The sequence below is a fragment of the Macrobrachium nipponense genome, chromosome 40, assembly GCF_015104395.2.
Source record: "Macrobrachium nipponense isolate FS-2020 chromosome 40, ASM1510439v2, whole genome shotgun sequence".
NCBI lineage: Eukaryota > Metazoa > Arthropoda > Malacostraca > Decapoda > Palaemonidae > Macrobrachium > Macrobrachium nipponense.
Genome location: NC_061101.1, coordinates 58,628,311 through 58,655,810, shown reverse-complemented (window position 1 = coordinate 58,655,810; position 27,500 = coordinate 58,628,311). Strand labels below are relative to the sequence as shown.

At 37.4% G+C, this 27,500-nt stretch overlaps 1 protein-coding gene across 1 annotated transcript in view; it reads right to left on the bottom strand.

The window, feature by feature from the left end:
• Positions 1–27,500, bottom strand: part of LOC135212253 (nephrin-like) — a 53,551-nt gene that overhangs the window by 17,277 nt on the left and 8,774 nt on the right. Inside the window, 4 exon segments of the mRNA XM_064245695.1 lie at positions 196–351; positions 922–1,116; positions 1,214–1,422; positions 7,920–8,055. Coding sequence (XP_064101765.1) covers positions 196–351; positions 922–1,116; positions 1,214–1,422; positions 7,920–8,055 — 696 coding nt within the window.

The following is a 27,500-nucleotide window of genomic DNA, read 5'->3' as shown; positions in this document are numbered from 1 at the left end:
GACCTTAACATTAAAGATGAAAATAAATCATCTTTTATAATAAAAAAAACTCAAGAATGAAAAAAACACAGAATACATAAAACAAAATATAAAAAAAAAATGTTTATAAATAAAAGAATGCAATCTATCGGCAAGTGACCTCAAATCGTAAAGAAGAAAAAAAGACCACAATTAACAGCTATTGTTATCACTCACGTGTGATGTTGAGTGACACTGAGACACTCCGAGGGGAAACTGATGCAGCCTCGGAGGCGTTGAGGTGATTGGGCGTGAGGGCGCAACACTTCAAAGATCCGCCCTGGAGTTCTCGTTTGGCCGTCACTGACAAGGTGGCTTCGACCACACTCGTTCCTGCAAGAGATGTTTGGCAGTTTGAATGAAGTTGCTACTGCAAGATGATTGATTTGACATTTGTCATACTTGATCCTCTTATGAATGAAGTCACTATTACAAGATAATTGATTTGAAATTTGTCATACTTGATTCTCTTATGAATGAAGTTATTATTGCAAGTTGAATGATTTGACACTTGCCATACTTCATCCTCTTATTGAAATGAGTTACTCTTTAAATATAATATTTAGAGGTAAGGAATTACGATACCTAGTACTGTACTGAGAGAGAGAGGGGGAGGGTGTGGGGAGAGTTACAAGGATTAGGATGTCTCAAAGACTTATTAGTTCATCCGAGCTACATAGAAATATATTTCTCACTTGTCAGAGGATCCAAAGAGGAATCAGTATGAGAGAGGAGAGATAGACAGAGAGAGAGAGGAGAGAGAGAGAGAGAGAGAGAGAGAGAGAGAGCTGTCTGAAATACATATTTCCCACCTATCACCTTATCCAGAGAGGAATTAGCGGGAGAGAGAGAGAGAGAGAGAGAGAGAGAGAGAGAGAGCTGCCTAGAAAATATATTTCTCACCTGTCACAGGGTCCAAGGAGGAATTAGCGTAGAGGAGGGGCAGCTCTCTGCCCTCACTCCACCAGGTGAGAGTAGGGGCAGGCCGCCCCCCGACACTCCGGCAGGTAAGTTCCGTCAGCTGGTTCTCCTGAAGGGGTCCTACTGTCCCCACCATCTCTCTGCCTTCCCAAATCACCACGGGTGGTCCAGGGGGCACTGTATGGCGAAACGATTAGGTTTTAGGTAAGGTAAATGATAATAATAATAATCTAATTATCTGTCACCAATTTCAGTAACCTCCAAGACCACTCACCGACCACCGTGAGGTTGACTCTGGTTGACGTGGAAGTCGAAACGCGGTAGTCGATCCGGCAGGTGTAGACGTCCTGATCATGGACGTGGGCGGGTTCCAGCACCAGCGCTGGGGGTCCGCTGGAGGGCACGAAATAGCCCCTCCTGCCCAAGGCGACTTCGTCCCACCATCTGACGCCGTTGGAGAAATCGCCCACCCGGGCGTCGTAACTGCGAATGTCAATGAATCACTGTCACTCGATCGGTTGACTGAAATGGAACTCTGGCACTAAATCAGTCATGATACGTCACTCAGTCAATAAATCAATCAACTCAGTCATCAATAGCTTAGTCACTCAGCGTGAATGATTATTACTGACCCATGGCTAATTACAGGACTCACGGCCTGATATTTACATAAAATACCTGAAGGAATAGGATGTCAATGTTTTAGCATGTTATAATTTTTCAGTGAATAAATTTCCTTGTCAAGAGAGACATTTGGTGTCATTTTCAAGAATTTAACATAAGTAGTAATAAAAACTGTGACGAGTCACATAAATTGTTATTCTTTATTTGGTTGTGTGCGTAGAGAGAGAGAGAGAGAGAGAGAGAGAGAGAGAGAGAGAGGAGAGAGATGCTTGCATTAGGCCTGAATAATATGAAAGTCCTCCATAAAATGTAATGTCAGTAGGACACAAGAACTGGACAATGAATCAATCTGGACCAATACAACGTCATAATATGCCATTCACAGTCACATATCTACGAATTTTGTTCACCTTTAATTCACGCTACCAACTTTAGAAGGTTTAAATTCACCAAATTCGTTCGTGATGCAAACAGGAAGCAGAAAATGACATTAAAAAGCCAAGTCTGCAAAAGAAATTTGATTAAACACGAAACGGCACAAAACAACTTTATATCAAATTTAGCTAAACTTTTTACACAGCAGCTAAATATGGCTCCATGTTGGCAATTTGTTTAGTCATTTATCGCTTACTCGGGGAGTAAGTCTACAACCTACTTTGTCGTTTTTGTTGTTGTCGGGGGAGTAGGCAAGGTCTATGGAAAGCCTAAAAAGGGCTGAAAAAAGTGTTCCGCGTTGCGTTAAGATACAGAAAATTTTTTGATAGGATATCTATTATTTATTATTAGAAACGTAAAAAGTAATGTGGTTGTTAAACAGTACAGAACAATTATTTCTAATAAGATATAGCTATTTATCTCAATTTTCGTTGGTGAAACGAAGCTCTATTTGACCGTAGATTATAGAACGTTTTTATTTACTTAAGAATACAATGTTTACAACTTATGTGTGAGGGTAAAAATCTTGCACGTATCCCAAGTAAGCTAGAGGTCGGATCATGCCTTGCTTAGTTATACACTCGAATATAAGGTTTCCTGAAAACATATTTACATGCCCAGACCTTACCTTACAGACCTTACAGCTCGTTCGGGTTGCCCCAGGTCCCTCAGTGTGAGGCACCTCTAATGTCTACCAGAGAATTGATAATCCATCTTCGGTATATTTTGCATCTTCCAATCTTGGAAGGTCTGGGATCCAGCTTAGATATTTGTCGAGCTTATTCTTAAACACATCTACGCTCACTCTTGATATGTTCCTCAGATAAGCTGGCAACGCATTGAATAGACGCTGCATTATCGATGCTGGTGCAGTATGGGATTAATGTCCTGTGTGCTTTCCTTAGTTTTCCTGGTATAGTTTTGGGCACTATTAATCTACCTCTTGCTTTGCTTCTTTCATGATATTTTTTCAGCTTTCCGTGATGTTTTCGGTAATTCGCCCTCTATCTGTTTCCATGGCCCTGTAATTATCATGTAGCGTTCTTCCCTTCGGCCATTTCTAGACTATTTTAAGTTTCTAAAAAAAAAAATTCTTTTTTTTTTTGGGGGTAGTTCCTTTCCCAGTAGTCAAGATCCTTGACTTCTTCTATTCTAGCTGTGAAGGACCTTTGTACACTCTCTATTTGTGCAATATCCTTTTGGTAGTGTGGGTACCATGTCATATTGCAATATTCGGATGGACTACGTACATACGTTTTATAAAGCATAATCATGTGTTCGGCTTTTCTTGTTTTGAAGTGCCGTAACAACATCCCCATTTTTGCTTTGCATTTTGCCAATAATATTGTTATTTGATCAATGCATAACATGTTCCTATTCAACATCACACCAAGGTCTTTAACTGCTTCCTTATTTGTGATTGTCTCGTTATTAGGTCCCCTATATGCATATAGCATTCCTTCTTTATCTCCATGATTTATTGATTCAAATTTATCAGTTAAATACCCATCCTATTTACCTATGCCCATTCATATATTTTGTTTAGGTCTCTTTGTAGCGAGTTCCTATCTTCATCGCAAGTAATTTCTCTACTTATTCTTGTGTCATCGGCGAATCTACTCACTACCGAATCCTTAACATTACTGTCTATGTCTGCAATCATAATAACAAATAGCAATGCAGCTAACACCGTACCTTATGATTGTCTCGTTATTAGGTCCCCTATATGCATATAGCATTCCTTCTTTATCTCCATAATTTATTGATTCAAATTTATCAGAGTTAAATACCCATCCTATTTACCTCTGCTCATTCATATATTTTGTTTAGGTCTCTTTGAAGCTAGTTCATATCTTCATCACAAGTAATTTCTCTACTTATTCTTGTGTCTTCGGCGAAACTACTCACTACCGTGAATCCTTAACATTATTATCTATGTCTGCACTCATAATAACAAACAGCAATGCAGCTAACACCGTGCCTTGTGGCACACCGGATATTACCTTAGCTTCATCCGATTTCTCATCGTTTGCAATCACTGTTTTCTGTTTTGTAAAAATTGTTTTATCCCTCTTCCTACTTTGTTCACTATATTATGGTCTACCTTGTCAAAAGCTTTTGCAGTCTAGGTAAACCACATTTGTTTCTTTCTCGTTTATCATATTTTTATATATGTTCTCACGGTGGACTAACAGTTAGGTTTGTGTACTTTTTCCGGGTACAAAACCATGTTGTCCTATATTAAACAAATTATTTTTCATTAAAAGTTTCATTATATTTTTCTTCATTTGCTTTTCATACACTTTCATAATATGTGATGTTAGACTCACAGGCCTAGAATTACTTGCCTCTAGTATTGATTCACTTTTGAAAGTAGGGGTAATATATGCTAATTTATGTTCATCATAAATCTTGCCTGTATCTACACTTTGTCTTAATAATATTGCAAGCGGCTTTGTGATAGAATGAACTACTTTCTTTAACAAAATGGCAGGGACGCCATCTGATTCCGGCTGCTGATCCATTTTTAATTTCATTAATAGCCTGCACAATATTGGCTTCATTAATATCTATGTCTGCTAAATATTTACTATTTTCATCTCTTATGTCTGTATCATTATCTTCATTATCAATTCTAAGGGTAAATTCTCTCATATCATCTGCTAATATTTTGCATATTTCCCTTTTCATTCGTTAATCTCCCTTCATTTCTTAGAGGGCCTATTTCTACTCTTCTTTTATTCATCTTTTTCGTATATGAGTAAAATAGTTTGGGGTTTTGCTTGAATATTTTTCTGAGGGTCTTTTTGCTTTTAAGTCCCCCGTTTTTTCAATTTTTCTTTTTGAATTGCATAATTTTCTGGAAAAAGAACAAAGAAATCCTTCTGTCATCTTGGATTGGCATGGACTTGTTTAACTTTTCTTCTTCAGTATATACTTGTCCACTATTTTCTCAAATATTTTATATAATATATCCGTATTTACCTGCATATATCACTTATGAATATATTTTCCCAGTCTATGTTTAATTCTTCCTTTATTTCTGACCATTTCATATTCTTACTATAGAAATTGTATTTTCCATATCCTTCCCACTTTTTCGTCTCTTGTTTATCTTTGTTTTCACTCGCTTTGGAACGGACTGTTAATTCTATGACATTATGGTCTGAAATACTCGCATTATAAACTATTATTTCTTTAACATAATTCACCTCATTCACAAATACTAGGTCTAAGATATTATCCTTTCCTGTTGGCAGGTGATTTATTTGCTGAATGTTGTGTTCTAGTAGCATATCTAATAACTTTTCAAATTGCCTCTTATCTTCTGCTCTACTATTACTTTCTTTTTATATGTATAAATACAACCACAATCTCCTATTCGTTCTTTCCAATCAAAGAAAGGAAAGTTAAAGTCTCCGGATAGGAGTATAGTCCAGTCTTTGTGATTTCTACATATATCATCCAATTTTTCTGTTATTATGTCAAACTCTTTAGTATTAGGGGGTCTATATATTACGATGTACACTCATTTTTCAGTTCAAATTCTACCGCTATTAATTCACATTCTGTGTTACTATATTTCTCACATATTTTTCCTTAATTTATGTCTCTCCCATATATCGCGGTTCCCCTGGATTCCTATTTTTTTTCTATTTGATCTATAAGTTAGAAACCCCTTTATCTGATCATCATTACCAGTCTCTTGGGAATACCAGGTTTCACTTATATTCATTATATCTATTTTTTCGGTTTGGGTTAGTTCTTCTAAGAACTCTATTTTTCTTTTTGAGTTACTCATAACTAAACCCTGTGCATTCATCACTATGATGGTTTGCATGTTATCCCCATCATTTAATATGGGTAATAATAAGAATTTTCCCATTTCTTTTTCCTCTTCTGATGATATGTTGATCTTTTCTTCATTTCCAGAAATTCCGACATTAAAAAATCCAACTTTTCCAATACATTTGATCTTCCATCTTTATATTTATTCATTTTGTGTATGTATTTGCATTTATCTCCGTATCTGCACCATCCCCTGACATCGTATATACAGTGCTTGTTCCTTGCACTGTATCTGGGTGCTGTTGCTTGAATTCTCGATGCTGACATTTCATAACGCGGTGATGGCTTGTTTTTTCCTTCACCTCATGTTCTTTGTTTCTTTCTTTATTTGCTTCATGTTTATTTTTATTTTTATTTTTATTATTTATTTGATTTTGATTCATGGCTACAGGGTGCATATATCTACATTTTTTTTTTAACTTACATCCTTTTCCTTCTTTTGCGTTTTTGCATATTCTTGCATGTACATCGCTGCATTCATCCTCATAGCCGTCTAGGTATACACATTTCCCATACATCTCATAATTGTGACATATCTTGGGATGCTTGTAGTGACATCTTTCACCAAATTTGCAATTCCCTCTCTTCAAAAGGGTACAGACTGTCTTTCTTTTTTTTTCTTTTTTTGCTCTTTCCCATCAGTATGAAGATCTGGGTACAGCCTCTTTGGGATTTAATTTTGTGTTGTCATGTTGTAATTTATTTCATTGTATGTATGCTGCTGTATTGCCTCATATGTAGTATCTGAGTATCTCGGCATCCATACTCTTGTCCTATTCCTTGTTTTCATTATTTTTTTCTATCAGTTCAGTTTTATTTTCTTCTTTTCCGTTTTCCTCTTCTTCCTCTTCCTCATCTTCTTCATCCTTTACTATTTGCACATTAAGTCTTGATTTAACATGTTAGACATGTTGAACAAAATACTGTTGTGTCCTTACTTTTATTTTGCTGGACTTCTGGGCGTTGAGGATGAGTAGGTACGTGGCATGCATACCATTTCCTGATCAGGTTTTGTGGATTTACAATGCTATGCCACACCTTACATAGATTACGTGCTTTGAGCATTCGTTTTCCTATTGCATCAATTAGTCACTATATTCACCTTATTCATTTTCTTTGTTGGAATGTGTTGATTGATGTATATTTTCTTTATAAGTCTCTTGATCACTTGAATTTTATTTGCTACTCCTTCAATTATTTTCTTATATTTCTGCAGACTTGATCCAGTTTGAAGGATCATATCCTTCAAATATGTCTATGAATATTTTTGCATCTTTTTGGTTAGGGTTGTTATTGATCCCGTAGATAATAACATATTGGTTGTCTGCAAGGCAAGCATGATTCCTCCATTTCTTGCCACAGTTGCTGCCACCCACTGCCATTCTGTTCGAATTTTTAATAATTCACACGAAAAAACCAACATAGTTGACGCTTTATCCTACTATTCTGACTAATCTAATCACCGACAGTTCGCGAACACTTCTAGCTATAATTCGTTTTCTAGTTGTATGTAATACATGTGATATCGGTTGATTATTCAGACCGTGAATAGGTACGTCTCACCAAGCGAAATGACACTGAGAGAGGTGAATAAATTCTTTATATTTTTTGAAAAACTACTGGATTTTCAAATATACAATTATCATTATTCAAATTTTACAAGAGTTTGTCAAAAGATTGTCTTCTGCAACCTCAGTCATTAATTATCATAAATGAATTTAAATGCCGTTCCTTTCAATGAGAATGAATGAAGGAAAGAAGTTGGTTAAGTACCAGTCTTCTAGCAAAATACATTGCTTCTCTCTCTCTCTCTCTCTCTCTCTCTCTCTCTCTAATATGATGTCTGCTCGGATAGACTACTAAGTCTTTGAGACATCCTAATCCTTGTAACTTCTTGTAACTCTCTCTCTCTCTCTCTCTCTCTCTCTCTCTCTCTCTCTCTCTCTCTTCATGATCATAAATCTGTTTCTCACTGTAATCTGGGCGAACTTAATTCAAGAGTAGTGCTCTGCTCTCTCTCTCTCTCTCTCTCTCTCTCTCTCTCTCTCTCTCTCTCTCTCTCTCTCTCTTACCTGTATATGGGCAGAGAACTGCTGAATCGACGGTACCAGAGGACCAGAACTGGCTGGTCATCTTTCAATTTAGGTTTTGGCACACAAGGGAGGCTGGCCCTCCCCCCAGACATGACCCATACGTCAATCATCGAGTCTGAAAGTAATAAAATAATAATAATAATAATAATAATAATAATAATAATAATAATAATAAACCCTCAGTTATATATGGATATTTGTATCCATACATAATTGTGGATTTGTTTCTCCATTTCAAGACTCATGCTACTATGAGTGTCTTTAAATAATAATAATAATAATAATAATAATAATAATAATAATAATAATAATAATAATAATAATAATAATAATAATAATAATAATAATAAAATTTTTCAACATTGATTACACAATTTATTGACGATACCAACTGATTGTTTTTTCTCTACAAAAAACTTTTAATAAGCCCTCAAGCATATGCAGTAGACATACAGCCATCAGAAGCGGAAAGTTCAGACCCAAAACGAGACTTACTTTCAGATTTATTGTACTCCGAAGTATCTCCGCATATATATATAACATACACTCACACATACACACACACACACGCACACACATTCCACAGAAAATGAAAGGCAAAAAGGCCCGTTTATATATATATATATATATATATAGTATATATATATATATATATATATATATATATATATATATATATATTATTCTAGATTTTAAGCCACAACCTAGGAAAGTTAAGATTTCTTATAACAACACTCATTCATCCTTGTCTATATAAGTTGCCCCCCCTTTGAACTGAAAGCCTCCTCCGTTCTTTAGACAAAGCTCTCTTGCTCCCACTGGCTGTCCTGAATTTGCCCCCCCCCCCCCCCCCCCCGCCCTGCCCCGCCCCTCCCGCAGGGAAAAAATCCGGATTGGAGCGGCGCTTACCAGGCGAGATTTTAAAAGGACAGGGACGAAGCAGCTCAGTCTCAGAACTAGAAGAACTCAGAACCTCCTCGATCCTCGCCCTGCAGACGACACTTCACCCCTTCTGCTCCCCCTGCCTCCTCTGGGGAAATCCCAAGTATTTTTATACTTCCATAGTGCCAAGGAATATCAGCAGATAAGAAGACTACTAAGCCCAGGATTTCCAGGTACTATGAGAGTAAATTTCAGTTCAGCCAGGGAATTGTTTTGCCTTTTGTCTGTATTTCATTTCCATCCTTCCAAGGCAACTTTCCCCACTCCTTTGTTTAGCTGCTCACTCCCCCAATGTTGGTTCAATGCTGTGAGTAATCCCCTTGTGATACTAGTAAACATCCCCTAGTTAATTCAAGCAATGTCATAGTTCTTTCTGTGTAAACTCCCAGTCACTTTCATCCCCCTGAGTGGTTTGTAAATTTTTAGATTGAGAGAAAGTAGTGAGTAACGTCCCACCCCCCTCCCCCTCTGCACGTGATCCCTCGCCTCAGTACTCGTGCTAGGATGCAATCTCTTTGCAGACAAACACCGTGCCTGATTGTCGGGAGAAATTGGGAACCTCTTGGAATAAGTCTTGCATTACAATAACCCATTTGCGCAAAATTCTGATCTCCATGTCTGGTTGCCAGCCACTTTTTTCCGGTGGATCGACAATCAATCACCTTATTAGTTCCTGGACCTATGTAAATTAATGTAAATATAGTGCATTTAAAACTAAAGTCCAGCTTTTATGTACATTCCTCCTACCTCAGTTATGTCGGCCTTCTGCCATAGTTTTTTTTTTCTTTTCGTTTGTTGTGATCTCTCGTGCCTCCATTCAAGGCTTATTTTTTAGTGTTAGATTACATTTTCCAGGAGTGAACGAGCAGTTCTAACATATATAATATACTAAAGTATATATATATAATATATATATATATATATATATATATATAGATATATATATATAAATGTGTGTAACATTATATTAACATATACACAAATAAATAATACACACACACATTTATATATATACATATATATATATATATATATATATATATATATATATATATACATATATATATAACTTATTTCTCCAAAGGCAAAGCAAAATTCTAACTATCGCCAAACCTAGAAAGATAATCAAATGAAAGACAGAAATCGTTAATTAAAACTCGACACAGAAAATGGACTGCCTAGACCAAGATCCTGGGAAAATTGAACCATTCCCACAAATGAAACAAAAAAACATGAGACACTTCTCGCCGTACTCTGACATTAATTCCACAAAAATTGGATAGTCATGCAGTAAATCAATTAGTCTCCTCAACACGTTAAACACCATTGTGAATTATCAATACTAGAGACCGACAGAGCGACAGTTAAAAAGAGTTCCTGTCAGAAAGAAGCATAATTCTTATTAACACACTTGTCAAAATAATAACAAAATAATAACAAATCTCATAAAGAGGTGCAAATAAACAGAAAGATAATAATTTCTCACGATCTCTCATGAGAAAGAAAGAGGTTTTCTGCCACTTCACAAGTCATCTCAAATAGTTCGAGATGCTGAAAAGGAATTCATTGATGAAAGTTTTAGCAACTCTCACCTCTGATGTCCATGATAATAGTTTCGTGTGGTTGTCACGCACCATTCATCTTCAAGGAAAAGCTGAGCGAATAATGCCCCAAAAATGATATGATGCAGGGGAGGTAAAACGTGACGTACAAACGAACGAGCATTCTCGTAAAACCACTCCCTATCGAATACGTCATGGAAGTGTAACGAGTTCGTTGTGCAAAACCGATTGCGTGATAACACATCATTTATTTCATAATTACTGATGTACACATAGTAGAGTTTTCTACATTTTATATTCTCCTTGTTAGGAAGGTAATCTATTTTAAATAACTTATCTCTCACTGGTTCCGCCCACAGAAACAAACGCACATACGAACACAACGTTCGAGGAATGTTCCATGCAAACTCAGATTTTGTTAATGTGACCTCTGAGGCATTAGATTCTTCTTAACAAAGAACATTGACTTTTGTTTCCGCGAGAGCTAATGCTGATATCTATTATTTCAAAGAATGTCATTGTTCACCACATCTATCTATCAACTATAGATCAACAAAAAGTGTAATTTAAATATATAACATATATATAATAAATGGTAATTTCTAATATGTAAGTTAACATCTGAATATGACAGTCTTAATCTCTCTCTCTCTCTCTCTCTCTCTCTCTATATATATATATGATATATATATATATATATATATATATATATATATATATATATATATATATATATATATATATATATATATATATATATATATCTATATATATATATATATATATATATATATATATATATATATATATATATATATATATATATACATATATATATATATATATATATATATATATATATAGATATATATATATATATATATATATATATATATATATATATGTGTGTGTGTGTGTGTGTGTGTATTTATTTTAAATTATATAACGGTGATAACCTACACCTGACTCTTACATGGAGTAATTTATACCTCAATAAAACAGAGCATTTACTTTCATTAAAAGCTAAATAGTCAACAACTCTTTATGAAAATATTTTATTTTATATGAATTGTCACCGGGGAGAGTTCAGTGAATATAAAAAAAAAATACGGACGAATTGCCCCATTGTAGGAAAATATATGAATAATAACCGGGTAGTATTTTTGCAACACATTACTATTTTCAATTTGTTTCACATTCCCCGGATTCCATCTGGGTTTTTATTGCATCGTATTTCTTGCACAGCAGTTCCATGTAGTTGTTTTTTTGGAATAACATTGTAAGTAAATGGGGTTTGCAGCTTTTTTTTATATTTCTTTTGTATTGTTCTATGTATGTCGTGAAATCCCTTTTGAAAAATGTCTAGTTTGAATCTCAAGAAGTCGATTGTAATGTTTATTTATTACGCAAGTTTTTTTTTCATAATTCAGTCTAAAGTTTAACTGATTCATTTATTTTGTAAGTTCTTTCTTTATCATACAGTGTTTTATGTTTAGTTTTTGCTTATTTTAAACCTCGAGTTTACGAAAACAAGTGTCAAATATATATATATATTATATATATTATATATAGATATATATATATATATATATATATATATATATATATATATATCGAACTGACTGGACGTAGTAGCAACCTTTTACGATCTGTTTACGAACATCATGGACGCGCTAGGACGGGAAGGGTGCTCCGGAACTGTGAGCCTGCTTATCATTTTTTACCGTCCATCCTGTCCTGTATTTAGGAGTGACAACGTACTTAAAACGAGATGGACGTACTACAAACGTAACTGCCGTATTTCTATCCTATTAGGGACGTGTTACGACGTGGTACATTCGGGTGTCCATAGGCAGTACAACCCCCGTCACACCAAACTAGTTCTTAGAACGTCCTACCCCGTCCTAAGAAATTGCATAATGCGTTTCGGTCGGGGTAGAACGTGTTATTTTGGACTATTTTTACACGTTCTACCACGACCGCAACCCGTTTTACAATTTTTTTTAGGACGGGGTAAGACGTTCTAAGAACTAGTTTGGTGTGGCGGGGCTTTACCTATCCTCCGGTATTTTTATAATTTGTCTATAAGCTCTTCGGTATTTTTGTGTAGGGAAGCGAGGTATCGCCTGTCCCTTTGTTTCTCTTTTTTGGGTAGTCACCTAGTCGGGTTACGACAGAATCAACCGGTTCTCGGAGAACACCACAGCAGTCAGGTCTTTAACAGCAGGCCTCCAGTAGTTGTTGATTGACTGCTGAAGAGGACCTTGATCCAGTTCCCGAGGAGATGACAGCGTCGGCATGGTAGTGTGTGATAGTCGTCCTTGGGGTTCTTGTCTTTAAAGAAGAGTTTCCAAAAGGAGTGTTCTTCCGTGGTAGCGAAGCTGTGGTGTCGACATGGAAGCACTCCACGGTCGTCCTTTTGGAACTTCGAGTGTTTCTCGGTGTGTCGTCAAGTCAAATCTTTTGTGATAATTGTACTGAATTATACGTGATTCTTACGTTTCTCGTAGTTATTAATATGACTGAGGTTGTGAGCTGGTATGAGGCTCAGATTAAGTGTTGATTGAATCTTCTGCGATTCAATTTCAGTAATATGCCGAAGAGAGGTGCCAGTATGTGGCTCAAGTTATTTATGTGATTATACTACTGATGAACAGGTTTGGCTCATGTTATTGTTATGGAGGTACTTTAGTTTAATAAAATTGAAGCTTGACTACTGCTGTTAAAGACTTTTTATTCTGATTTTACCATTGTATTTGAAGTTTTATTTTGTTATCTAAAGATTTTGACATGTAGTACATCGTGATATATTTTTAATTCGATGTGCCGTCTGTAACGCTAACTCTGTTGTGAATATGTAATATATAATACAAGTAATAAATTAGGTTAAGGTACTTTAGAATGTTTTCTTTGGTATCCTTCCAGACCACTCCTTTTCCCCAGTACTTAAGATCATTTTACAGAAGCTGACGGGCCCCACAGAAAAGGGGTTCATAAAATAAAGCTTTAACCATCTACAGGGCTAATTGTAATAGTGTAATAGACAGAACTTTGAAAACAAATGAATCGGTGAAACTTTGGCCTGAAATATGAAGAATTTTCGCATCAAATAAATATATAAATATTGATGAAGAAGATTGTTCTCATCAAATAGATATATGAATATTATAATAGACTTGAAATTCAAATATTATAATAGACTTGAAATTCAAATATTATAATAGACTTGAGATTCAAAATAAATATACATACAAAGAGAGATTATCCCTTGCTAACAAATTGATTCGAATATTATCATAAACACCGAAAGCTTCCAGATGCGTTCTACACCTCGCAGCGCGCGCTGTTGGTGGCGAGCAATAACTTCATAGTTGAAGTTGAATATAGAATTTAGGGCAAAAGCCAAGCACTGGGACCTATGAGGTCATTCAGCGCTGAAATGGAAATTGACAGTAAAAGGTTTGAAAGTTGTAACAGGAGGAAAACCTCAAAGCAGTTGCACTATGAATCAAGTGTTAGGAGAGAGTGGAAAGTAAGATGAAGACAGAGAATGTGAAAGATGGTATAGTAAAAGAAACGAAAGTGGTTGCAGGTAGGTTTGTTTGTTTGTTTGTTGTTTGTTTGTTTGTTTGTATGGTGTTTTGTGTTGCACAGAACCAGTGGTTATTCAGCAACGGAACTAACGGTGTTACTTGACTTCCGGACCACGTCGAGAGTGAACTTCTATCACCAGAAATACACATCTCTCACACCTCAATGGAATGCCCGAGAATCGAACTCGCGGCCACCGAGGTGGTACGCCAACACCATACCGACCACGCCACTGATGCAGCTAGGGGCCGCAGGCACGCTGCAGAGAATCTTAAGTAATGCCTACAGTGCACCGCATGAGGTCCACTGACGGCACTAACCCCTACGGAGACGATAACTTCAAAGGTCTAGGGGGGGCGGTGTTACGGTGTCTAAAGGCCACGCGTCGTGTAGCCACTCTCCCTGATCTTAAACACATCAAGCAGTAGTGCTGATACAATTGGCAAGTATTAAGATATTTCTACGTTTTTCTAGAATCTGATCATAAAAGAGTGTACAATACATTGGTGCGACATACGGCAACAACGAAAAGCAAGAGAGGTGTCGTAGCATGGGAGTGTAGTTGCCAGAGGCGTGGTGTCAAGCTTTTGTTTCTCCTGCCTTGTGCTTTCGGTTTTCGTAGTATATATCGTTTTTCTTGGAAATACTAGTGATCAGAAGTGCGTCCTGAAAAATTCAACAAGCACGGAAGGCTCGTGCCTTGAAGATAACAAAAATAAGAACTGCAAAAAATGAGAGTAAAACCAACAGCTGGCATCAAGTATCTCCAATCCCCCACGTGAGAAACGTTTAGGTTATTTTGAATGGATGAAATTACCCGAATTAATAGGCGAAGGAATTGACAGTAGCTGGACTCAATAAGCTGATAGAAAATATAAAAATAACCGATTAAAAACAGTGTGATTTTCCTCATGTTTCAAAGTGATGTTTGAAGATCCACCTGATACTGTTCTTGTTGATGGATCGAAGAAGTAATTGACAGATACTGAAATATTCGTATGGTGTATTCAAGGCAGAGTGCAGTGTTAGGTCCGCCGACTTTTGCAGCCAGTGTTTATGACGAATATCAGTCATTTATAATACTTTTAGCCGTATATGAAGCGAGTAGGACATGGTCTGGATGCAGTGTTCCGTTACTATAAGGATGAAGGAATATGTCCTGATGAAGGAGTGAGTATTGGATATAGATGTCAGTTTTGATGCTACATGGCTGACAAGAGGCCATAAGTCAAAAATTGGTGCTGCTTTTGTCATTGAAATTAAATTAGGGATGATTGTAGACTTTGTAGTCCTGTCAACATATTGCCATGCTTATGCTACTGAAGTAGACAATGACTGGAGAGGAGTTTGAAATCTGGAAGAAGCATGTTACTCACTTTAAGTTACTTACCTAGTACTACATGAGCTAGGACGTGGCCAAACAGAGGATGGTACTAAAAGAACTCTAGAGTTTTTTTAAAAGAGAAGAAACCTGTAACAAAGCAGGTGTCTTTTAGCTAAAACTTGGCCACAGTGAGTTCGTGTGGCTGCAAATGATACCCTAAACTATGTATTTATACTGTAATATATATTTACATATAGGAATGTATGTAGTCAATATCCCTATTTCTTTAGTAGCAACTTTGCTATTACTGAAGAATAATGGGAGGGGACCTCTCAAGAAGCTGTGTATAAGGTACGTAAGTTTATTTATACAATAAGTAAGGTGTTCATAAAGCCAGTCATAAAAGGGGTTCATAAAGCCATTCCCTGATTAATAATATCAATAACTTTAAAATTGTTATGGAAATGACCGTACAACTTTCACATTCTGTTGTGCAATTACCTGCAGATGCCACTGTGATCACTATCTGCCAGCTGGGAAGCTCAGTGTGCGTTATGGTACCAAGAAACAAAATCACCTGTTGCAGTTCAATGCTAGTTCAGAAATGAGTATCGACGAGATCCACCAGATGTTAAAAGCATTAAAGACTACTATAAAAATTCACAGAGACTGAAAGTGTTGAAGACCGTAAGAGAAGTGGTACCCAGTCTGATTGATGCATCTGTTGTTGCTGTGCACAATGCCTTCCAGCGCAGTCCTAGAAAATCGGGTAGTCGTGCTTCAATTGAACTACGGATGCTTTCGGAGCACAGTGCATGAAGTGTTGCACAAACGCCTACACCTGCACGCATACAAGGCTCAACTTGTTCAAGAATTATAGCTAAATGACAAATCCCAACGTGAGGCATTTGCTACAGAGATTCTTAGTTGCATTGACGAAGGCAATGATTATCTTAAGCATGTCGTTTTTTCTGGTGAAGCTACCTTTCATACATGCAGCAAGGTTAATGGCATATCGTATGCATTTGGGGATCAGAACACCCACATGTTGCGATTGAACATGAACGACACAGCCCCAAAGTGAATGTTTGGTGTGGTCTCCAATACACGACAGGGTTATTAGACTTATTTTTCTCTTTTTTTTCTTTTTTTGCTCAACTCACCATATCAGTAATTGTTTATCTGGACATGCTGGAGCATTATGCTGCACCTCAATTAGAAGAGTTCCAGCCAAGGATACTGTTTCAGCAAGTTGGGACGCCTCCACACTGGTGCTTGGTTGTTCATAACTTTCTAGATGCAACCTTCCCCAAACGCTGGATTGGGAGAGATGGCCCAACAGGATGACCACCACGTTCACCAGACATTACACATCTTGATTTTTTCTTATGGGGTTATATCAAGGATAAAGTGTACAGTACACCAGTACCTAATGGTGAGACCTTAAAAGCAAGAATAACAGCAGCTCTAGCAACGGTAACTATGGAGATGTTGGAGAATACTTGGCATGAGATAGAATTTTTCCTAAATGTACTCCAGGCAACAAAGGGGGCACTTGTTTAAATTTATTAGTAATGTAATAATAATAATAATAATAATATCCTTTATTTCAGCTCAGGCCCATATACATGGAATATACAAAATACAGACAGTAACATACACAATCTAGATACGTGAGACAACATGATAAAAAAATTAATAATTGGCATTTATCCACAAAATAGCTGAGGTAGCATAAAAGATAGTAATCACAGTACTGGTAATAACAGTAATAATATTGGTGAGAAAAAAATGCAGTGAGTCATAACAGTTAGTGCACAGATTATATAACTTAAATTTAAACTATAGACCTTAGGTAGTTACAGTAGTCAGGTCCAGAGAGCTAAATACGAAAATTGAATGTAAAAAGAAAAAAAACTTTAACTTGATAGTATTCACAGTAATAATGAAAAAGTAAAATATCAGCAATAAATATAATAAGGATGACGGAATCTGCAGATGATATCTTGCCATTAAAGAGATTAATTCCTTTAGGGGACAAAGGCCTCATTTTCCCATCTTTCCCACAATTTAGATCTTCTTGCTTCACTCCTCACTATGCTTTGTATGAGCGAGTTGCTGCTGTTTCTCACTCGGGTTACCAGACTGGACATTGTTCGCCTTACTATGATTGTTAAATTGTCCAGGTGGTTTTCTATGAATATCTGTGTGGCAGAGTGGTAGTGGGGAATGTTTGGGAGGCGCCTAAAAATGTCATTGTGCACAACAGTGATGCGTCTCATGGTCTCTCGGGTATAGTTCGTCCAGATGGAACACCCATAGATACTGTAGAAGAAGCGGAAGAGCAGCAGTTTCACGACATGGTGACAGAAGGCAAACCTCCTTGCAATCATGTTGCCCATTGCACATAGCTTACGACGCCTCTGTTCAGTGTCTGCTGTATCTTTTAGGTCGTCAGTGATAATGTGACCCAAATATGGAAATTCGTGCACAAATTCCAGCCGATGGTTTCCAAAGAAAATTTGTGGTTCTGCAATATGCTTAAGCGACCTTGGGAGCAGCGACATGCACTGGGTCTTGGTTTCGTTGTAAATTATATCAAATTCCTCTGCATATTGGCGGCAAGTGTCGATGAGTCATTGGAGACCTTGCACTGATGGGGAAATCAGGAAATCAGAACCATATCATTGGTGTAACAGAGATTGTTTATAGTTGTTTCATTGACAGTGCATCCAATTGGAAGTGAGTTCAATTTGACATTCAAGGCATCTGTGTACGCATTAAACAAGTATGGAGAGAGAATGCCCCCCTTGCCGAAGCCCATTAAGGGAGCCAGTGTACGATAATACGTTACCCCATTTGACACAGAAGTGCTGTGTGGAGAACCAGCAATGTAAAATGCCAATTAGATATACGGGTGTGCCTCTTTTACGCAGCTTCAGGAAGAGCTTCAGGTAGTTTACTCTGTCAAATACTTTTCTCACATCCACAAAAAAAAGGAAAACAGGAAAGGCTGATGATAGGTAGTAGTTCAGCAATTCTTTCAGTATGTATATGCAGGTGTTGGTTGAGTGGTTTGCTTTAAACCCGAACTGGTTGTCAGTGGTGTGTAGAAAGGGGAGAAGTCTCACTAGAAGAACCGACTCCAGTATCTTTGATGTGATCGATGTGATTGCAATCAGCAGGTAGTTGCCAGGGTCTGCTGCATCCTTTAGCTTGTTTTTGATTAATGGTATCAAGTTAACTAAGAGTAGGGAGTCTGGAAGAAACTGGTGAATTATGCACGCATTGAATAGGGCAGCTAGCAAAATGTAAATTATTGTATGGCAGAATTTGAAAGCCTCTGCAGGAAGACCATCACAGCTGGGCGATTTACTATCAGATAGGCTGTTTATGGCATCGCTGATGTTGCTTGGTGTAATACGGTCTGCAAAATGAAAGTAAGGTGGTCATCTACATCCCTTCGGGAATCTTGATCATTTATGCAATTGTTGCAGTGGTCGCCCCACATACTTGCGATAGCCTCATCTCCAACTGCTTCCCCTACTCTGTGTGACAGTTTTTTAGTTTTGGGATTCGAATCCATAGACGAGTATAATTACCAGATTCTAAGTTTCTAGACATTGCATCGGCTCTTAGTTTTTTTTCATTTAATCTGCAGTGCTTAGGAGCAAGTCTGAACTGTGCTCTCGCCTGTCTCATTAGTAATGCAGTGTTTCTACAATTTGTGTTAGTACAAAGTAAGGTGTCTGCCAGTTGAACTATTGACCACAACCTGGTTTCCGTGGACGCCTTAAGTATCTGGTTTTCTGTTAGTTTTTAAAATCCCAGTTTACCACTGGTGGGCGGTCAGTTAGGGGGTTCATGGTAGGGAGGGATGGGGTACTGAATGACACCTGTAATGGGATGTGATTGTAGCCTGTTGCAAGATCGTAGTGAATATTACAGGTCATAATAGAATCATGAAGCTGTGGAGATGTGATGCAGTGGTCCAGCCAGGAGGTTGTATTATATTATGTACATATGAATAGGAGGAGGGAGGGAGGAGCATTACATCGCTAATTTGGAGAGCATGATTTTGACAGAAGCGAGTAAGTTCATTATAAAATTGTTTTGTGGGGTGGAAATTAAGGTCCCCAATTATACAAATGTGATCAGCAGGAGAATCGTGAATAATACTGTGTAACTCCCTTAGGATCATGCAGTAATGATTGAAATTATTGTTATTTTTCCATGGCATATAAACATTAATTATTAGGATTTTAGAGTTCCCTACTGTCACTTGAAGCCCCAGCAATCTGTCACTCCTGTAGGTCATCACCTTTATCATATTGTCTAACGATTTGTGCCACAAGAAAGAAAGGCCCCTTTTCGGATGACCGGCTATGATTTGATCTGTAACTTGCATCGATGAAGTCAAGAAGATACTGAAGTCTTCATGTATTGCATCGCAGATGACAAGGTCATGTGGCCAGAGGAGCGTTTCTTGCGATGCAATGATGCCTTTGGAGTTTTTGCAGAACATATTTAGGAGAGGAATGTTCTGCTTGAGGCCAAAAATATTCCAAGAGATTATGTTTAATGTATCCATGGCTACTCACGAAGATGGGAGATGAATGCACTGATCATTTGGGTGGATGGGGGGTTAGCCAGGGGAAGTTGGCAGTCACTTGCCGTGGGTGGTTGGCTGGCACTTGCGGTGGAAATTACCCTGGTTGGGGGTGGTTGGTCCCAGATTAGGTTATATCTTGAAACTAATATATTAGGACTGAAATTCTCGCCTTTAAAAACGTCGAGGTGTTGAAATAGGCAGGTAATCCTGTAAGCCACTTTATGTTTACTTTTGCATGCGAGTTCGTGAGAGATGAGTGGGTCAGAGCCAGTGAGAAACTTGACTCTCTCCACTATGGCGTCTAGCGTCACCGATGAGCGCAGATTGTGAATTACTACATGACATCTCTTCTCAGGTGTAGGGTGAGGTGAAACACGAATGTTGGGCTCCGGTCCAGCGGCCAAACGAGAAGTTCTTCTCTTCTTTCTGCTTGTTTATATCTGCCAGCCGCCAGACCCTTCATGATCACTCACAGCTGTATCCACGATGGGGGGTTTGGGGGGAGAGATAGGGTGGGGAGAATCACGAGGGCTGGTAATCATCACCGGAGATCTATCTTCTACCGGAGGCACTGTGGAGGAAGAAGAAGTTGGGGGACCAACAGTCCCCTCAGAACGGTCTATAGGTGATGGGGGCACTCTCTTGTTGCTGGGAGGCAAGGAAAAACTGGATGCCGCATTCAAAGGAGTCTGGTGGCTATCTGTGCGATTGTTTATCGAATCCTGCACACCTTTGATGGCATCCCAGATCCGTGCAAGATTATTTGGTTCCACAGTTTTAAGACTGTCTAGGGATTCCTGTGGTCCTTTGATCACATCCCAGATTCTTGAGAATTTATCATTTGTCTCCTCGATTTTTTCAAAGTTTTTTCCAATTGTTTTTGAGAGGGATTTTGCTGTATGAAAGGAATTTTCTGCCGTGTGGTACACCGCAGATAGGCTTAGGTCAGCAGGCCCTTTTGGAGGCAGATTGTTAGGGTCATCGGTGTAGATTTCCACCGAGCAGGTCCTTAGCCACTTAGTGAAATATGATGTTTTTTGTGAGAGGACAGCTTTTCGCGGATCACTCCTTGAGGATGCTCTCTGGTATCAGATCTTTGCATTTTGCATATGCAACGTTAATTTCCTCATCGGAGACGACATCACTGACATATTGTATAGCGGATTCGATGTCGGTGTGGTTCGATTGGTATTGTATAAAGTAAAGACAATTGTTCACGAGTACGGAACTTGTGTGTGGGGCACAGGCACCAGTAGGTGCCAGGGTCACTTGCGCAACGGTTGGAGGTTGGTCGGATGACATTTTTGTGGTAAAAGAAGGGCAAAGCACTAGCACATGCACTGCATTCTTTTACCCATTTCCCAGGACCAATAGGCCTCGAGTAGCTGTGATTTGAAAGATTTCTAAACCACTGATTGGAGCAGAAAGAATATTAGTATATCTGCAATTGCACAACACTATCCAGCTTACCCGCCGGGTATTACACTGAGACACTATTAACACATTGCTTACTATAAGAGGTATAATCACCAAGGGCGAAAAACCCTTCTTTTCTGTAAGGAAAAGCGAGAGTGACCTCCAACACGTCCGCTCCCACACACATACTCAGAGATGATTTCTTTAGTCATTGTTGTTGAAAGTGAAGAAAACCTTATACCTCTATCTAACATGGTTTGTGTGTAAAAGGTCTGAAATCCGGGAAAGACTTTATGGACACCCTGTATGAATAAGTTAATTCCTCTAATGCAATATTTTATGTATTAATTGAAAATGTTTTGTGTAATTTTGACTTTGTATATATGACCAGTGACATCGACAGTTAAGAGATTTGTGACACTGACGGGTTGTTAATCTTTAGATGCCGTTTTTTCTCTACTGTAACTTTTTTGCATTTATGGTGTTATAACTCCATTAATATGGAAAATATTTTAGTTCAGCAAATCGCTCTGTGCGCTCGAAATGTGTCTTAAGGATTTAGTCGTTGCATATTTTTTATTTTGTGTATATACATTTTTTTTTTATTTAAGAAATTTAAAAAAAAATCGTAATGCTATAAAAATTAAACGATTGATTGTTTGACACCATCATGAGTATTCTATATCGCGAATTTCAAGCATATATCTCTAGTAGTTAAAAAGTCACATTAATTCAAAATATCTTAAAAAAATATTTTAAAACCCATAACTTCCGTAATTTTAACTCAAGAGCGATAACATTTGGTGAGAGAACGTCTCTTATCATCTTCGAGCATTTTTGTTTACCAACGGGGAGAAAATGTCGCTTATAATCTCTACCGAAATAAAAAAGAATCTTTCCTGTTCAAGTTGGGGGGTCAGAACTTAACCTTGATGCGCCAATTTTAGTCCATAGGACATCCAGCTTCACAAATGAAAGGAAAATGAGAGAGAGAGAGAGAAAGAGAGAGCCATCACGTTTGTTTAGGTCATTTAGCAGAATATTGTCCGATAATACGTTTTACTGGGGTAATATGTCGACACTGAATTGAATACAGTCCTGAAGTATGATGCAGGCCGCATGTATAAATTTTAATAGATGTCAAAATTCAATGCCATACTATGAGCCACGGGGGAGATGATAATAATAATAATAATAATAATAAAATAATAATAATAATAATCCAGACTGTAAGGATTGTATCTGGGGACATCAGGATGGAGTTTGGAATAGAAAAATGCGCCTTAGTCAACATACAAAAAGGCAAAGTAACGAGAACTGAAGGGATAAAGCTACCAGATGGGAGCAACATCAAACACATAGATGAGACAGGATACAAATACCTGGGAATAATGGAAGGAGGAGATATAAAACACCAAGAGATGAAGGACACGATCGGAGAATATATGCAGAGACTCAAGGCGATACTCAAGTCAAAACTCAACGCCGGAAATATGATAAAAGCCATAAACACATTGGGGGGGGGGGCATGGTGCCAGTAATCAGATACAGCGCAGGAATAGTGGAATGGACGAAGGCAGAACTCCGCAGCATAGATCAGAAAACCAGGAAACAAATGACCAATACACAAAGCACTACACCCAAGAGCAAATACGGACAGACTATACATAACACAAAAGGAAGGAGGGAGAGGACTACTAAGTATAGAGGACTGCGTCAACATCGAAAACAGAGCACTGGGGCAAACTATCTGAAAACCAGTGAAGACGAGTGGCTAAAAGAGTGCATGGGAAGAAGGACTAATAAAAGTAGACGAAGACCCAGAAATATACAGAGACAGGAGAAAGACAGAGGACTGGCACAACAAACCAATGCACGGACAATACATGAGACAGACTAAAGAACTAGCCTGCGATGACAATTGGCAATGGCTACAGAGGGGAGAGCTAAAGAAGGAAACTGAAGGAATGATAACAGCGGCACAAGATCAGGCCCTAAGAACCAGATATGTTCAAAGAACGATAGACGGGAATAACATCTCTCCCATATGTAGGAAGTGCAATACGAAAAATGAAACCATAAACCACATAGCAAGTGAATGCCCGGCACTTGCACAGAACCAGTACAAAAAGAGGCATGATTCAGTGGCAAAAGCCCTCCACTGGAGCCTGTGCAAGAAACATCAGCTACCTTGCAGTAATAAGTGGTACAAGCACCAACCTGAAGGAGTGATAGAAAACGATCAGGCAAGGATCCTCTGGGACTATGGTATCAGAACGGATAGGGTGATACGTGCAAACAGACCAGACGTGACGTTGATTGACAAAGTCAAGAAGAAGTATCACTCATTGATGTCGCAATACCATGGGACACCAGAGTTGAAGAGAAAGAGAGGGAAAAAAATGGATGTATCAAGATCTGAAAATAGAAATAAGAAGGATATGGGATATGCCAGTGGAAATCGTACCCATAATCATAGGAGCACTAGGCACGATCCCAAGATCCCTGAAAAGGAATCTAGAAAAAAACTAGAGGCTGAAGTAGCTCCAGGACTCATGCAGAAGAGTGTGATCCTAGAAACGGCACATATAGTAAGAAAAGTGATGGACTCCTAAGGAGGCAGGATGGCACCCGGAACCCCACACTATAAATACCAATTGTATAATGATAATAATAATAATAATAATAAGAATAATAATAACTAAACTAATCAATAAATAATAAACTAATAATAATAATAAATGTCAGTGGCCTTTGATGAAAATCAGGAGGTCAAGTCATGGAGTCATCATTGTTGTTTCAAAGACGGGAATGGCAGATTTTTAAGGTTATAAAATTTCAATTGGTTAAGAAGCAAGTCTGCTATAGATTTCTACACGAGACTCTCAGAGGTTATAGTGAAAAGTTATTATTATAATTATTTTTCATTTTATCATAAAATGCACAACATCGATTTCTCTGTTGTGTCATGCCAGGGAAAGATGCAATGCATTACCTCCCTAATGCAATTCTTGTATTTTAAAACATTTACTTTCATTTTTATTTATCTGTTAGTGAGTTTCATCAAGTTATCTGTTTTTTTAATAATGATCTCTTTCTGTATTTCCTTTTGCCTTCTGTTGCTTCTTCCAACTGAACACACTGATATTCTTAGAAAGCTTGATTTTCAAGTCAGTTGCCCCTGTGGTGAATACGGTTCATATTTTGAATAATTAATAATAATAATAGTACTAATAATTGTACATTAATTCGCCGTCCAGCAAATAAACACTACACGTCTCCGACTACAACCGTTAACGAAGGTACCACTAACAGAAGGAATATGCGGAAAAGCATCTATTTTAGTAAAAAGTTTTTTTTTTTTTTTTTTTTTTTTTGACGAAAGTGAATTCTAACTTAAGTGCGGCCCTAGAAACTCTTCCACTGGAACAGCCATATTTGCCTCTCTCTCTCTCTCTCTCTCTCTCTCCTCTCTCTCTCTCTCTCTCTCTTTCTAAAGATAAAAAAATATTTGATCTGAAAACAAATAGCTTTCATTGTCTGGAATTCGTTGAAATATTCGAAATCTATGGAAGCATTTTTTCCCCAAATTGGTGTTTCCATACATGTAACCATTGTCTGCTCTGCGCGGTTTTATTGTCTGATGTTGTTTGGTACAGAAAACACCGTCATGTATTTTGAACTCGACTGGAATTTACAATACAAAAATAAAAGGTTTTATTGAGATCCTGACACATTTTCAAAGGGCTAAAAAAATATCATGTTAGACGAGTATCGCAAAGTTCGATGATCTTTGCGTGTTTGAAAATGTACCCCTTTGAAAGTGATATTCCGAAGAGTCAAAGTGAGAGTGGGGAATATTTATTTGTATTTATATTCTTAATTTATAAACATCAAGCTACCAAATGTCGTTTAATATCAAATTCACTTAACCTCAGAATACCATATACCCCAGTCAATAATGTCATTGTTATTAACTGGGGTCAATATTTTCAATATTATGGGCACCAGTCAATACTTTCATATTGCTATTGACCTCAGCCAATGCTTTCATTGTTATTAACCCCAGTCAGTGCTGTCATTGTTACTCACCCCAGTCAATGTTGTCATAGTTACTGACCTCAATCAGTGCTGTAATTGTTATTGACCTCAGTCAATGCTGTCACTGTTATCGATCCCAGTCAGTTCTATCATTGTTATTGACCGTGTACAGAGCTGTCAGTGTTATTAACTGGGGTCAATATTTTCACTGTTATTGGCCCCAGTCAATACTTTCATTGTTATTGACCCCAGTCAATGCTGTCATTGTTATTAACCCCAGTCAGTGCTGTCATTGTTACTGACCTCAGTCAATGCTGTTTCTGTTACTGACCACAGTCAGTGCTGTCACTGATATCAACCCCAGTCAGTGCTGTCTGTTATTGACCACATTCAATGATGTCATTATTATTGACCCCAGTGAATGATTTCATTGCTAGTGACCAAAGTCACTGCTGTCATTGTTACTGGCTGTTATTGTTATTGACCCCAGGAAATGCTGTCTGTTTTGACCCAAGTCAGTGTTGTCATTGATATTGACCCCAGTCAATGCTGTCATTGTTACTGACCCCAGTCAGTGCTGTCTGTTATTCACTTCAGTCAGTGCTGTCATTGTCATTGACCACAGTCAGTGCTGTCTGATATTAACCCCAGTCAGTGCTTTCATTGTTACTGACCCCAGTCAATGCTCTCATTGTTATTAACCCCAGTCAGTGCTGTCATTGTTATTGAATCCAGTCAGTGCTGTCATTTTTACTGACCCCAGTCAATGCTGTCTAATATAGTCCCCAGTTAGTGCTTTCATTGTTACTGACCTCAAGCAGTGCTGTCATTGTTATTGACTGCAGTCAGTGCTGTCATTGTTATTAGCACCAGTCAGTGTTGTCATTGTTACTGACCCCAGTCAATGCTGACATTGTTATTAATCCCAGTCAGTGTTGTCATTGATATTAACCCCAGTTTGTGCTATCATTGTTGTTGACCTCAGTCAGTGCTGTCTCTTATTGACCCAGTCAGTGCTGTCACTGTTACTGACCCAAGTCAATACTGTAATTGTTGTTGACAATAGTGCTTATCTCAGTTTATGTGCTTGCTCACACACACACACATATATATATATGTATGTATATAAATATATATATATATATATATATATATATATATATATATATATATATATGTGTGTGTGTGTGTGTGTGTGTGTGTGTGTGTGTGTGTGTGTGTATAACTGAAATCACGAAAGTTAGGAACGTGATAAATCCATAAATAAAGATATAGGCCACAAAGGAAAATAAACGACGGAGTACCCGAGAGACCTTTCGACGTTTAACGTCCTTTACTAAGCAGATGAACTGACATACATGAGGAAAAAGACAATACAAGAAGATTCGTATAACTGACAAGATAGGGATTATAAAGGTTATTAGTACCTAGAATCCGACACACCTTCGTGGCATATATCTTTTATTTAATTTAATATAGATTATATATATATATATTATATCATATAATATATATATATATATAATTTATAAAACCACTGCTCAATTTTAATCATGGACGCATCCTGTTAAAGTCTTCTGGCTAGAAGGGTTGCAATTTTCTATGTTAGGATGGAGGGAGGATGATCAAAACCAATTTGAAGCCATCTAGTCTCGGTAGTTTTTGTTTTTATGTATGTATATTATATATATATATATATATATATATAATATATATATATATATATGTGTGTGTGTGTGTGTGTGCGTGTGTGTGTGTGTGTATACATTATAAATATAATGCATGTATATATATCTATATCATATATATATATATATATATATATATATATATATATATATATATGTTATTATTATTATTATATATTGCTACTGTCAAAATGCATATATCACCCCTCTATGACTGTATAAAATGTTAGAATTGAATTTTGCAACATTTTTTTCAGATTCTAGATAGCTTAGAGATAGGATGTCTTAAAATATGTGTTCAGATTTCGCATAACATAATATAAAAAGAATATATAACGTAGTATGAAAAGAGAGAGAGATTATCTTTGTCCGTTCGAAGCTGGA